The sequence below is a fragment of the Bombina bombina genome, chromosome 8 (assembly GCF_027579735.1).
Source record: "Bombina bombina isolate aBomBom1 chromosome 8, aBomBom1.pri, whole genome shotgun sequence".
In the NCBI taxonomy this organism is placed as follows: domain Eukaryota; kingdom Metazoa; phylum Chordata; class Amphibia; order Anura; family Bombinatoridae; genus Bombina; species Bombina bombina.
The window spans coordinates 26545519-26560694 of NC_069506.1; the positions used below are offsets into that span (position 1 = coordinate 26545519).

Consider the following 15176-nt stretch of genomic DNA (forward strand, 5'->3'; position numbering starts at 1 on the left):
TCAAACAAAAAAGGTCTGTACTGAGGTTTATTGATAGCTTTGTGTAAAACGCACCTGTCTAAAGGGAACACTCATGCTAATGATGTCAGGGGCATAAGTAGAAAAAAGGCACCTGTGCGTTTATCTGTTGAGGGGGGTGCTCAAGATGTCATTCCAACCTTGGGTGCATATTCGAATGAGCTTTTTTACATGGGTACTGAGCACATTTAAAGTGATGGTAAAATTAATGAATTTGAAAACACATTTATTAAACCTACCTAAACTCAGTATTAAAACCACTAACTTAATTATCATTTCCTTCCATAAGGCAGGGAGAGTCCATGACTTCAATCCTTACTGTTCGGAAATACAACACTTGGCCACCAGGTGGAGGCAAAGACACCCCAGCCAAAGGCTTGTAGCCGCTGCGCTGCATTGTGCACCCATCTTTAGTTTATCTATTACTACTCCCAAATCCCTTTTCTCCTCTGTTTGGCTAAGTCTTGTCCCATTTAAATAATATGCTGCCTGCTTATTTTTACTTCCAAAATGTAGAACCTTGCATTTTCTTGTATTAAATCTCATTTTCCATTTACTTGCCCATACTTCTAATTTTTGCAGATCTCTTTGTAACGAAAGTTCATCCGGCTCTGACCTAATGACCTTACTTAACTTACTTAACTTAGTATCATCTGCAAAAGTAGAGATGTCGCTATTTAATCCTTGCTCCAAGTCATTTATAAAAAATTATTAAAAAGAACAGGGCCCAGTACGGATCCCTGGGGGACTACACTGATTACCTTTGTCCAATCTGAGTATGATCCATTCACTACTACTCGTTGCTCCCTATCTTTTATCCAGTTATTTATCCATGAGCTAACATTTTCAGCTATTCTCAGTCCCTTAATTTTGTGCATTAATCTCTCATGTGGCACTGTATGAGTAATCATGTCAACCTCTCAGTGAGAGTATTGATGAAAGTTAGAGTCTGGAGAGGCAGGGAAAGTTTTTGGTCTTTTCATTTCCTACGATCCTGCTGCGGACATCACTCCTAAGGAGAGTGTTTTCACTGTTAGCTGTCTGGGTCTAGGAGGTGGTGAGTGCTCCAGCCATTGGGATTATGAAGGTGCAGTTTTTGTAATAAAATTGTTTATTTTTGTCTGTCCTTCTAATGTAGTATCAGAGTTCTCCATAGCTAAGATATATTCACAGAAGGTCCCGCTGCTTCTGTACTGATTAATAATTCCTGTTTATATTGTGAGGAGGCCATGGTTTGCCCGCCTGCTCAGTTTTGTTCCATTTGCCTAAGCACTGTTCTAAAGTGTAAGAAGGGAGACAAGCCTGGTAATACTGATAGCGCTATTAGCCCCTCTGAGCCGTCTACCTCTCAGGAATCTGGGTCCCAAGAGATTGCTACCCTTTCTACACTACCCGCTCCACATGCAGTTCCCCGCTGCTCAACTAATCCATCTGGGGGGGGGGGGGGGGGGTTCCGGTGGACTTTACCACGCTATTACAATTGGCGGTGTGCCCTGAGTGCCTTACCTCACTCTAGCAAACGTAAGAGAGAGGTTAAACATAGTTCTCCTGACCTAGAGTCATCTAAATATTTGTCAGCTTTAGCTACTATGTCCCAGCTATCAGAGGATGAGTTAACCTCTGTAGCTTCAGAGGGTGAACTTCAGTTTATAAACCTCCAGCGGAAGAACCCTCCTTTAGATTTAAAATTGAGCATCTGCGTTTTTTATTAAAGGAAGTTCTGTCTATGCTAGAGGTTCCAGAGGCTACACTCCCTGAGGAACCTAAGATCCCTAAATTAGACAGGGTTTATGAAGAGAGGAAGGTCCCTCTGACTTTTCCTGTGCTAGTTAAGATTGCGAACATTAGTAACGAATGGGAAAGAATAGGAACTTCTTTTTTTCCCCCCCTCGTCTACTTTTAAAAAATTATTCCCGGTCCCTGACTCTCAATTAGATTTGTGGGGCTCCATCTCAAAGGGGGATGGCACTATTTCTACGCTAAGCATACTACTATCCCTCTAGAGGATAGTTCTTCTTTTAGAGAGCCTATGGATAAGGAAATAGAAACCTTTCTGAGGAAGATGTTTCAACCTACAGGGTTTTTATTTTAACCAGTGGCGGCTGTAGCCGTGGTTGCTGGAGCAGCTATCTACTGGTGCGACACTCTGAGCTCATTGAGGTGGAGACTACCCTTGAGGATTTCAGGAGAGAATTAAGGCTCTGAGAATTGCTAACTCCTTCATCTGTGACACGAATATGCAGATTATTCGCCTAAATGCAAAGGCTTCTGGCTTTGTGGTCCTAGCCTGCCGGGCTCTCTGGTTGAAGTCTTAGTCTGTGGATATGACTTCTAAATCCACTCCTTTCTCTTCCTTTCAAGGGGAAGATTATATTCGATCCAGGGCTGGACTCCTTTATTTCTACGGTTACCGGAGGGAAAGGTGCCTTCCTACCGCAGGATAAGAAAAATAGGCCTAAGGAACGGCAATTGTCTAATTTTCGTTCTGACAAATCACAACAACAGCAATCCTCATCCAAGTCCGAGCAGCCTAAGAGTATTTAGAAGCCGGCTCAGTCCTGGAATAAGTCCAAACAAACTAAGAAGCCTGCCAAGAACAAATCGGCAAGAAGGGGCGGCCCCTGATCCGGGATCGGATTGAGTGGGGGCAGACTGTTTCCTTTTTTTTTTCAGACTCTTGGTTCCAGGATGTACAGGATCCTTGGGTCCTGGAGGTTGTATCTCAAGGATACAGGATAGGATTCAAGTCTCATTCGCCCAGGGGAAGATTTCTACTCTCCAGTCTGTCTACAAGACCAGAAAAAAAGAGGGTTGCCTTCTTAGGTTGCGTACAGGATCTCTCCTATCTAGAAGTAATTGTCCCGGTACCTACAACAGAAAGAGGTTTGGGGTTTTATTCAAACCTTTTTGTGGTTCCAAAGAAGGAGGGAATTTTTCCTCCAATTCTGGACCTAAAGTGCCTAAACAAGTTTCTGAGTGTTCCCTCTTTCAAGATGGAGACAATACGGTCAATCCTTCCTCTGGTTCAGGAGGGACAGTTTATGGCCACCATAGACCTGAAGGATGCATACTTCCACGTTGCGATACACAGGGAACATTTTCAGTTCCTGAGGTTTGCCTTTCTGGACCAGCACTTCCAGTTCATAGCTCTTCCGTTTGGCCTAGCTACTGCTCGAAGGATATTTACGAAGGTTCTGGGGGCTCTTCTAGCCATTGCCAGAACATAAGGTATTGCAGTAGCGCCTTACCTGGACGATATCTTGGTACAGGCACCATCTTTTCGTCTAGCGGAAGAACGTTTGGAGTCCCCTCTAAATCTTCTTCAATCACATGGATGGAAGATAAACTTAGAAAATAGTTCTATTACTCCAAGTACAAGGGTGAATTTCCTGGGGACAATAATAGACTCCATATCCATGAGAATATTCCTCACAGATCAGAGACGTTGCAAGCCAACTACTGCATGTCTTGCCCTCCAGGCCTTCTTGAGACTCTCAGTGGCTCAGTGTATGGAGGTGATCAGACTCATGGTGTCCTGTATGGACATCATTCCTTTTGCCAGATTCCATCTCAGACCCAGGGGCAGACTGACAAATCGGCCCTTGCCCGAGGGCCCCTGCATCTTACGAGCCGCGTGCATCATACTGCAGCTGGATTTTATATATTAAAATGTATTAATAAAAAAAAAATTCTTTCTAACTTTTTTTTTCTTTTATTTCGGCTTTTGCACTGGTGGGGGGGTCCCTTAATAACTTGTGCGGCTGGTGGTGGTGGATTGTGATTTAGTGCGCAGCGTGGGGCCAGATCAACTCAATAATCGTGCAGGGAGACTTGGAGCAGAAAAAATCCAGACAGTGATGTTTATACAAACTGCCCTCCCCTGCCCCTTAGCCAGTAAGCAGCTAGCTGTGGTGTTTTCATGATGACAGAATTTGGAAGGCGGAGTTTAGTACTAGGTAAGATTGAAAGTAGGACACAGACAGCAGTGGACAGATTGAGATTGATGTTTTGTCTCAGGGGAAATAGGGATGCCTCCTATTAGAGAAGCCAGTATTTTAATGTGGAGACTGACTTGGGAGGGGTATTATTGTGACAATCGTCGCTCCCCCACTGAGTGTTATCGACACTCTGGTTTTAAGTAACTTTCTAATTTTACTCCTATTATCAATTTTTCTTCATTCTCTTGCTATCTTTATTTGATTCATCTAAGCTTTTTTTGGTTTAGCACTATGGACAGCACTTTTTTATTGGTGGGTGAATTTATCCACCAATCAGCAAGAACAACCCAGGTTGTTCACCAAAAATGGGCCGGCATCTAAACTTACATTCTTGCATTTCAAATAAAGATACCAGGAGAATGAATAAAATTTGGTAATAGGGGTAAATTAGAAAGTTGCTTAAAATGTCATGCTCTATCTGAATCACGAAAGAAAAAAGTTACTCGTCGTATCTACCATAAAGTGTGGAGGACTTACTTGTACTGGTGTGAAGAGCGTGGCTTTTCCTGGCATAAGGTTAAGGTTGCCAGAATTTTATCTTTTTTCCAGGATGGACTGGAGAAGGGTTTATCTGCTAGTTCCCTGAAGGGACAGATATCGGCCCTGTCGGTGTTACTGCACAAGACATTGGATGAGCTTCCGGATGTGCATTCCTTTGTTAAGGCTCTGGCTAGGATCAGACCTGTGTTTAGATCTGGGGTTCCGCCTTGAGCCCTAAATCTTGTTCTTAGTGTTTTGCAGCAGGCTCCGTTTGAGCCTATGCATACTGTTGACATTAAATTATCTTAGAAGGTTCTTTTTTCCCTGGCTATTGCCTCTGCGTGTAGAGTTTGAGATTTCTACTTTACAATGTGACTCCCCTTATCTTGTTTTTCATGCTGATAAGGCGGTTTTACGTACTAAATTATTGTTCTTCCCTAAGGTGGTGTTGGACCGTAACATTAATCAAGAAATTGTTGTTCCTTCCTTGTGTCCTAATCCTTCAGCGAAGGAACGCTTGCTTCACAATCTGGATGTGGTTCGTGCCTTGGGAAATTCAGACAATCTTCCTCTTTGTTTGTCATCTATACAGGGAAGCGTAAGGGGCTGAAGGCTACTACGACTTCCCTATCTTTCTGGTTGAGGAGTGTCATCCGCTTAGCTTATGAGACAGCAGGACGACAACCTCCTGAGAGGATAATGGCTCATTCAACTAGAGCAGTGGCTTCCTCCTAGGCTTTTAAGAACAAAGCCTCTATGGATCAGATTTGTAAGGCAGCTACCTGGTGGTCCTTACATACTTTTTCTAAAAGCAGCTTTCAGGAGAAAAGTTTTGCAGGCTGTGGTGCCCTCAGAATAGGTTCGCCTTTTTTTGTTTTTGTTTTGTTTTTTTGTTCCCTCCCGTTATTCATTCAGTGTCCACTGGAGCTTGGGTATAGTTTTCCCAACAGTAAGGAATGAAGTTGTGGACTCTCCCTGCCTTATGGAAGGAAAACATAATTTATGATTACCAGATAAATTCCTTTCCTTCCTTGCAGGGAGAGTCCACGACCCCGCCCATAATTTATTTTTTTGATGGGCTGCTCCCTTTTTATATTATTATTTCTTCTGGCACCTTTATACCCTGCTGTTTCTCCTACTTTTCCTTGTTCCCTCGGCAGAATGACTGGGGGATAGGGGAAGTGGGAGGGATATTTAAGCCTTTAGCTGGGGTGTCTGCCTCATCCTGGTGGCCAGGTGTTGTATTTCCCAATAGCAAGGAATGAAGTCGTGGACTCTCCCTGCCAGGAAGGAAAGGAATTTAACTGGTAAGCATAAATTTATGGGAGGTTTTTTAATCCTATATTTTTAATACATTTTTATTCTACCATTTTTGTCAGCTTCCTTCACCCCTTACATTTCCAGTTTGTGTTCTTTAGTGACGGTGAGAGCGTGTGGGACTGCTCTCTAAGTAGACAGCAATGTGTAGCTAGCTTTTTTTTTTTTTTTTTTCTTTTCTTGTGCCGTATGGCACGCATTATGATTGGATAAATACATAAAACCTCATAATAAGAAAACAATGCTGTTTATTAAAAGGCTGAGGAAGGAACAATATAAATACAATTATAATTTATTTGTATAGCACCACAAAATTCTGTAAATAGTGTGTGCTTTTAGGCAGAAAATCAATACTTTGACATCCATAGATGGCTACATGATGTTCGGTTTGAAGTTCGTTAAATTAATAAAAAAATAAAAAAAATAGTGGTTTTGTAAATAACCATATTTTTTTGTTATTTTTTATTTTCAGGCTGATGAGCCAATATCTGATTACGCAGCAATGGATGATGTTATGCAAGGTAAGACTGGGTGGGAATATGGTTGTGTGTGCACAAGCAACTGTCCTAGTACGGTTTCCTTTTAACCAGCAAAGTTAATTATAGTATGCCTGGCTCATTAGTTCTATTAACCTAAATATTACAAAGTATATGCTGAAAACACATTTCATATTAGCTTATAAATCATCTCGCAGGGCGATAGACACTTTATGCACTTTGTACACTTGGGCTCCAAGTTTCTCATTATCCAGGCAAAAAAAAGCAACTATTGGTTTGTCTATTCATTAGAACACAAGTTAATATTGTGCAAGTATATGTAGTTATTCTTTAACACCTATAGCCTTGTTAATGATGATCACAATTAAGTTAGTTAATTAGCTGTACCAACCTACTGCAAAAATATCTAGTAATAGCTATTTTTCTATTTACATAATATCAGCTTTTTTTTTTACTTTTAGTTTGTCTGCCAGAGGAAGGATTTAAAGGTAAGATTCTTTTGTTTTTTTTGTTTCTTAGTCTAAAGATGCAACTTTTATAAAATGTAATATCCAATATTGTTTTTTTAAGTGCTGTGCAATAGTACTGTGTGGCTTTATGCTGCACACTGCATTTGTTTTGTTAGGCCGCTATTGAATTTAATGTACCCATCAATTTGTATTTTGTGACATTAAAACTTTTTTTTTTTTATTTTAGGAACAGGTCTGCTTGGACATTAGCTCTGAATCTTTGGTCACATGAAAATGAACCTATTATTGACTCTTCCAGAAGCCAGTGGCTGTTTGATGTCTCCTTCATTTACTGAGAATGCCTTACATCCAATGTAGCAGATTGCACTGAAGAACTGCGGACTTTAAAATTATTCAACTTTTATATTTAAATAAAACAAGTATCTAAACTGTATAATATGTTGAGGGACACCTGCCAAACTTCATGTTTACTTAACAGGTTTTAGGGAGGATTTGAGATGCGACTATTTAGCTCTAAGCAGCATTTTGAATTATTTCATTGAAAGTCTTGGACTGAGATGTGAAATGTCTTCTGTAATGGAAAAATAATTTTATTAAATAGGTTTTATTTTGCCCTATTACTAGGACATTAAAAACCTACTGAAGGACAATAATATTTTCATTTAACATCAGTAGAGCATGGGTCTATATAACTAAAGGTTATATTCTGAGGGAATAAGGATTGCTTACAAATATCAAGGGAAATGTGGAACTTGCAAAATCTATCGATAATCATAATTTGCTGTTGTGCAATCCAGCCAGGAACTATATCAGATTCCTCCTCTATGTCAGGGCTTCTCTATTTTTTGTTTTCATTTTGTCTATTTTTCTACCTGTTGAGCATTAATAGTGAGGTCGTATTCTCATAACGGAGAAAGAATTTCCACATCAAAGTCTGATTCATATAAAAATTACCGTCTTCATCACCTTTTATGTTTGTTTTTTGTCTGTCTGGGTTTCTAAGCTTTCTCACTTGTTTTAGGCAGATGCTGAGATAGATCTTTGGCAAAGAGAGAGAGAGAACTTTCTCAATTTCCTTCAACATTGTTGTGAATTTTAAATTTGGAGTAAAATGCCTATTTCATTATATAGTTTATAAATATATTTATATATATATATGCACATATACACAGTTATGTAGGGGAGATGACTCGCTCTAATATGGATCGGAAGTTGATAAAAGTTGATCACAACTTGGTCTTGAAAAAGGTCCACTACTGGGATTGAAAAGTTGACCATTTCAACTTGATATGTGACCATGTGAATTATGTGAAAATAAAGATTATATATAAATGAAAAGTCCTGTGAGTGGGACTTGCAGAAGGAGCTTTTTAAGGTACAATTATATAACAACATATATAGGGGTTCATTGCAGTTCTTTTTTTTCCCCTTTTTTTTTTAAATTCTCTGTTATGATCAATGCCATATTCTTTACCATCAGGGAAAGCTACATTCACACACAATGGAATTTGTAACATAACATTTATCATGTTTACAGTCCCTTTCATCTCCTCTCTGAGCCCAGAAATTACCCAAAAATGCTATCTGATTTACAGGTTACATTATTTGTTGTGGGACCTGCAGATTCTACTGGAAGACAAAAAAACAAATAGCTGCTTACCAGAACTCTATCAGCTTTTTACACACTGTTACCTCACTAAAACATGACCAAAATAAATCAAACGCACTAAAATAAAAAAAGTATAGATCAATGAACAATTTAAAAAAAAAAAATGTAAAAAAAAAACGTAATTCCAAAACCAATTTCTAAAATAAGCATACAACATACACTTACAAAGTTCCCATAGCAAATAACCAAAATTTCAATTGCGTGCAATGTTTTTAGCTATTGTACACTTTCCTTAGCTCAAATCTTTCAAAGTCTGTGACGTGGTATGTTTACCTTGTTCCTTTAAAGTGGTGGTACATTTTCCCCTTTTTTTTTTTTTTTAAATTAAAACAGAGCTGGAATGTTAGGGATATTTAGAGGGAGTTTATTTCATCAGTTGTATTGAAGATGAGCTTTAACTTATTTTTTTAATGTAGTGCTGAAATCGACTTGCCTGCACTCCGGCCTCCCACTTCAAAAGTATTTTTATTTTATTGGTGAGCCAACGGTTTAAACTGTTCCCCAATTGGTGCTCTAGCTACAAAAAGAAATTGTGTGAGTGCCGTATGGCTAGAGGCGAGCGCTGATTGGAGAACAGTTCAAACCGTAAACTCACAAAAAAACTTACTTTTGAAGTGGGCGTGTTATTTGAATTTCAGCTCTACATTAAAAAGTTAAAGTGCATCTTCATTATTACTGATGAATTAAACTCCATCTAAACTATTGCTAACATTCTCAATCTGTTAATACGAAGGTGAAAGTTACCATCACTTTGAGACAGCAAATCTCAAAAAACATTGTTTTCTTTCCTATGGCATGGAGAGTCCACAACGTCATTCCAATTACTAGTGGGATATTCAACTCCTGGCCAGGAGGAGGAGGCAAAAAGCACCCCAGCAAAGCTGTTAAGTGTAACTTCCCTTACCCATAATCCCCAGTCATTCTCTTTGCCTCTGTCAATGGAGGATGTGCGAAGTTGGTGTCTGAAGATATTTAATCCTGTTATCGGTACTTTTCCCTGAAAGCAAGGATCCACAGGTAAGTGACTCTTCTACGCTATGAAGGACAGCGCTTCAGAGGTTAACCCTCAAATGGATCACTTTCTGGAACATAGTTATCCTATTGTTTTATGGGTACAGTGTTGGGGCAGCTTTTATTGGGGGTTAAAATGGCACTTTATTAGTATGAGCTAACAGAGAGACTTAAGGGGTTAATTTCCCTAATTCTTCTTCTGTATCACAGGGGTGTTTTAATTTTTCTTTACATTATCTGGGAGGCAGATTAAACGTGGTGGATGTATACCAGCTTATACTGAAGAGAGGTCTGACGGCTGTTTAAACTTTATGCGGCTGTTTTTACTTTTGCACTCTTATGTGTGGCACAGTCAATTTTCCCGGCCGCTCACGTGACTTCTGCACTTCTGTTTTTACGGAGCGGACCTTCATGAGCCTGAGAGTGTCGGATTGAAGTCGCATGAGGAGAGGTGTCGGCTTAGTTTTCTCGCCGATCGGAGTGACTTCAGGATACTGCTGTGCATGACATGCCTCAGCTTTCTCCTCAAACATCCCAAGCCTTAATTGTTTCTCATACTGTGCCTTCTGTATCCTCTCAACCACCTGGTGGTGTTTATTTATCTGGAGATTTTGCCACTCCGATTACTTCTGCACTATCTGTGGCTTTGTCAGCTTTCCCTTCTTCGGGTAAGCGTAAGAGGAAATCTAAACATTTGCCTGCTAGTAAGGTTTCTGACCCCTCTAAGTCTGCATTAGTCAATTGCAGACTTCAGTAGCTTCTGAAGGTGAAATCTCTGACACTTTAGCAGAAAAATCTTCAGAATCTAAAGAGGTAAATTTTAGATTTTTTAAGTTTTAACACCTCCGGTTACTACTGAAGGAGGTTCTAGTTACTTTGAACGACTCTGAACCCTCGGTTGTTGTCAACCCCTCAAAGTCTTCTGAACTGAATAGAATTTGATTCTCCTCTTCTGAGGGAGGTTTTTCCTGTTCCAATGAAGATGTCTGAAATTATAGCTCAGGAATGGGATAAGCCAGGGGTTCCTTTTTCCCCTTCCCCTGTTTTTAAAAAGATGTTTCCTGTTGCTGACTCTATTCATGACTCATGGCGCACTGTGCCTAAAGTAGAAGGAGCTATTTCTACTCTTGCTACCATTCCTATAGAGGATAGTTGCTCTTTTAAGGATCCAATGGATAAGAAGCTAGAGGCTTACTTAAAGATGTACATCCATCAAGGATTACAGTGTCAACCTGCAGCGAGTATCGCCACGGTTGCGGGAGCAGCATCTTATTGGTGCGATGCCTTGTCGGATCTTATTTCAGAGGAAACTACGGTAGAGGAGATCCAAGATGGGATCAAAGCTCTTAAACTGGCCAATACCTTTATCTGTGATGCCAATATGCAGATAATTAGACTGGGAGCTAAGATGTCTAGCTTCACTGTGCTAGCCCACAGAGCTCTGTGGCTAAAATCTTGATCGGCTGATGTTTCCTCAAAGGCCAAACTTTTAGCTTTACCTTATAAGGGTAAAACTCTGTTTGGACCTGGTCTGGCAAAAAATCATTTAAGAGATTATGGGTGGAAAGGGATCTTTCCTACCTCAGGACAAGAAGAATAGACCTAGGGGTCGACAGACTTCTAATTTTTGTTCCTTTCGCAACTTTAAGGGGCAGAAGTCCTTCTCTTCCAAACCAGACCAATCCAGGTCCACTTGGAATTCCAACCAGCCGAACAAGGGTAAACAAAAAGCCTTCCGCTGACTCTAAATCAGCATGAAGGGTCCGCCCCCGATCCAAGTTTGGATCAGTTGGGGAGCAGGCTTTTTCTTTTTCGACCGGCTTGGATATGCAATGTCCCAGGGTTACAGAAAGGGATTAAAGTCTTGCCCTCCAAGGGGCAGATTTCTCCTGTCAAGATTATCCTCAAACCAGGTAAAGAGGGAGGCCTTCTTAAATTGCGTAAAGGATCTATCCTCCCTGGGAGTTATTGTACCAGTCCCTCTAAGGAACAAGGTCTAGGATTCTATTCAAATCTATTTGTGGTTCCCAAAAAGGAGGCAAGTTTTCGTCCCATCCTAGATCTAAAGTGGCTCAACAAATTCCTCAGGGTTCTGTCCTTCAAGATGGAAAATATTCGTTCCATTCTTTTATTGGTCCAGGGAGGTCAGCTCATGATGACCATAGACCTGAAGGACGCATACTTACATGTTTCCTATTCACAGGGATTATCACCAGTTTCTAAGGTTTGCCTTTCTCGACAAGCATTTCTAGTTTATTGCCCTTCCAGTTGGTCTTGCCACGGCTCCCAGAATATTCACAAAGGTCCTGGGAGCCCTATTGGCAGTGATTAGATCCCAGGGAATTGCAGTGGCGCCTTATCTAGATGATATCTATACAGAGATGTTGTTGTTTTTTCTACGTTCCCACGGGTGGAAGGTCAATCTGGAAAAGAGTTCTCTACTTCCAACTTTAAGAGTGTGTTTCCTAGGGACAATCATAGATTCCCTGTCCATGAAGATTTTCCCGATGGACATCAGAAAATCTAAACTTCTTGCCTTTCCCTCCAGTATGCTTTTCATCAATCAGTGGCTCAATGCATGGAGGTGATTGGTCTGATGGTGGCTTCCATGGACATCATTCCTTTTGCTTGGTTCCATCTGCGACCGCTGCAGCTTTGCATGCTCAGTCAATGGAACGGAGAACATTCAGATTTAGCGCAGAGGATAAATCTTGATCCCCTAACGAGACTCTTGTGGTGGATTTCACAGGAACATCTGTCTCGGGGCACATGTTTCCTGAGACCTTCCTGGGTGATTGTGACTATGGATGCCAGCTTGTCAGGCTGGGGAGCTATTTGGGGTTCTTTAAAAGCTCAGAGCCTGTGGCCTCAGGAACAGTCTTCTCTTCCCATAAACATCTAGGAGTTGAGCACAATCTTCAATGCCTTGACAGCTTGGCCTCAATTATCTTTAGTCCAGTTTATCAGATTCCCGTCAGACAACATCACCTCAGTGGCTTACATCAACAACCAGTTAGGAACTCTGAGTTTCTTGGCCATGAAGGAGGTGACTCACATTCTGCAGTGGGCGGAAGCTCACGATTGTCTATCTGCCATCCACATTCCAGGAGTGGACAATTGGGAGGCGGATTTTCTGAGCAGACATACTTTTCAACCTGGGGAGTCTGGAAATGTTCTCCATTCTAACCCTCAGGTGGTGGGTTCCGGAGTTGGATCTGATGGCGTCTCGTCAAAACGCCAATCTTCCAAAGTACGGTTCAAGGTCAACAGATCCTCAGGCCGCCCTGATAGATGCTCTGGCGGTCCCTTGGGATTTCGGTCTAGCATACCCGTTTCCTCTGTTTGATTTCCTTCCACGAGTCATTGTTTGTATCAAAAAGGAGAAAGCGTCTGTGATTCTCATAGTTCCTGCCTGGCCTCGCAGGATCTGGTTCGCCGATCTGGTGAAGATGTCATCTCTTCCAACTTGGAGGCTACCACTGAGTAAGGACCTTCTAATTCAGGTTCCATTCAAATCTAGATTCTCTGAAGCTGACTGCTTGGAGATTGAACGCCTAGTCCGGTCTACACGTGGTTCTTCGGAGGCAGTCATTAATTCTATACTTCAGGCTCGTAAACCAGTTACTTGTAAGATTTACCATAAGATATGGCGTAAATACCTTTTTTTGGTGTGAAGCTAAAATTGTTATCTTGGAAGGTTTTGTTTCTTCTTGCTATTTCTTCCCCTCACAGAGTTTCTGAGCTTTCAGCTCTGCAGTGTGATTCCTTGTACCTTCTTTTTCATGCAGATAAGGTGATCCTTCGTTCTAAATTGGTTTCTCCCTAAGGTGGTGTCGGATCGAAACATTAATTAGGAAATTGTTATGTGTTTCTTTTCTTTTTCAAGATACGTTGAGTCCACGGATTTCATCCTTACTTGTGGGATTACACCTCCTGGTCAGCAGGAGGAGGCAAAGAGCACCACAGCAGAGCTGTATAAATAGCTCCTCCCTTCCCTCCCAACCCAGTCATTCTCTTTGCCTGTATTAGTAAGAAGAGATGTACACCAGGGGTTACAATGGCAACCAGCGGTGTACTTTGCTAATGTCATTGGTATGACGGCTTAATCTTTTATTTCAAATTTTTGCTTTGAGGTTATTTAAGGGGAGCGTAGGTTTCAGGTTTCTCTGTCCCAGCTCTCTGAGTCTTCTGATTAGAGACTTGTTTGTCAGATGTATGCTCTAAATCTGAAAATAGATTAATAAATTAAAAAGGGGAATCTTCCAGTGGTTCAGAAGGAAGGGCAACTGGCAGTAGACCAGAGGTCTCAGGATCAACTAGAGGCAAATGGTGTGCTCTGCGGTGCTAACACTATGTTGTTTAATGGAACCTTCAGACCTATCTTAGATGTCAAGAGTCTATTGTTCCATTTTTTAGGATGGAAATTAGTCGTACTATCCTTCCTTTGATACAGGAGGGTTGATTTATGACAACAGTGGATCTTATGGATGCATATCTGTATGTTCCTATCCTCAGAGATTGTCACAGGTATCTGAAGTGTGCTTTCTGGGCAAACATTTTCAGTTCGTGGCTCTGTCTTTCGGTCTGGCCACGGTACCCAGAATTTCCATAAGGGTTCTGGGGTCTCGGCTAGCGGTTCTAAGACCACGGGGCATTTCGATGGCGCTTTATCTGGACGATATTCTATTCCAGGCGGCATCTTATCTACAAACAAGGTCCCATACCGACTTTGTGCTATCCTTCCTGAGAACTCACAGATGGAAAGTAAATCTGAGAAAGAGTTCTTTATTTCTGAAGACAAGGGTTTCCTTCTTGGGAACTCTAATCGTCTCTGTTTCTATAAGATTTTTTTCTGACAAAGGGTCAGAAAGTCTACAATTCTGAATACGTCTAGCCCTTCAGTCCACTCCTCAGCCGTCAGTGGCTCAGTGCATGGAGGTATTCGGATTGATGGTGGCGGCAATGAGCATCATACCGTTTGCTCGGTTTCACGTCAGACCTCTGCAGCTACGCATGCTCAGGCAGTGGAATGGAAAATATTCAGTTTGTCTCCTCGAATAACCTAGATCAGGAGACGAGGGACTCTCTCAATGGTGGTTGTTTATGGATCCTCTATCCCAGGGGACATGCGTCGCAGACTTTCCTGGGTGATTGTTGCAAAGGTCGCCAGCCTTTTGGGATGGGGAGCTGTCTGGGGCGCCTTACAGTGCTCTGAATTTGTATAATGGTTAGAACAACAGCTTTAGACTTTGTCGACTCAGATTGATTCCCGTTACAGGGAAATACATTTACAGAGTCTTTCCTTCCCATTGACATCCTAGAGCTGAGGGCAATCCTTACTGTCCTTCAGATCTGGCCTCAGTTGGCTTCGGACCAATTCTTCAGGTTCATTGTCATCGTTCTGTGCGGTTTTCTGTGTGGACTTTTCGTCCGGGAGAGTGGAAACTCCTTCCAGAAATATTCTCCGACCTGATTCTCAAATTTGGTCGGCCGGAGTTGGATCTCATGGCATCTTGTTGGAATGCCAAGTTCCCGAGATATGGGCCCAGGTCCATGGGGCCCCAGGACGAGCTGATAGTTGCTTCGGCAGCTTCTTGGTCCTTCAGTCTAGCATATCTTTTTCTCCGTTTTCTCTTTTCTCACAAGTTATTCTTGATTCAAACAGGAGAAGGCATCCATGATCCTTATTGCTCCTGCGAGGATTTGGTATTCCGAT

General features: G+C 41.5%; 1 protein-coding gene across 1 annotated transcript in view; it reads left to right on the forward strand.

The window, feature by feature from the left end:
• USP48 (ubiquitin specific peptidase 48) overlaps window positions 1–7745 on the forward strand; it is a 55519-nt gene extending 47774 nt beyond the window's left edge. Inside the window, exons 25-27 of the mRNA XM_053690228.1 lie at window positions 6286–6334; window positions 6772–6798; window positions 7007–7745. Of these exons, the coding sequence (XP_053546203.1) occupies window positions 6286–6334; window positions 6772–6798; window positions 7007–7029 (99 nt within the window). The 3' untranslated portion in view covers window positions 7030–7745. The remainder of the gene's footprint in view (window positions 1–6285; window positions 6335–6771; window positions 6799–7006) is intronic.
• The last annotated feature ends 7431 nt before the right edge of the window (window positions 7746–15176 follow it).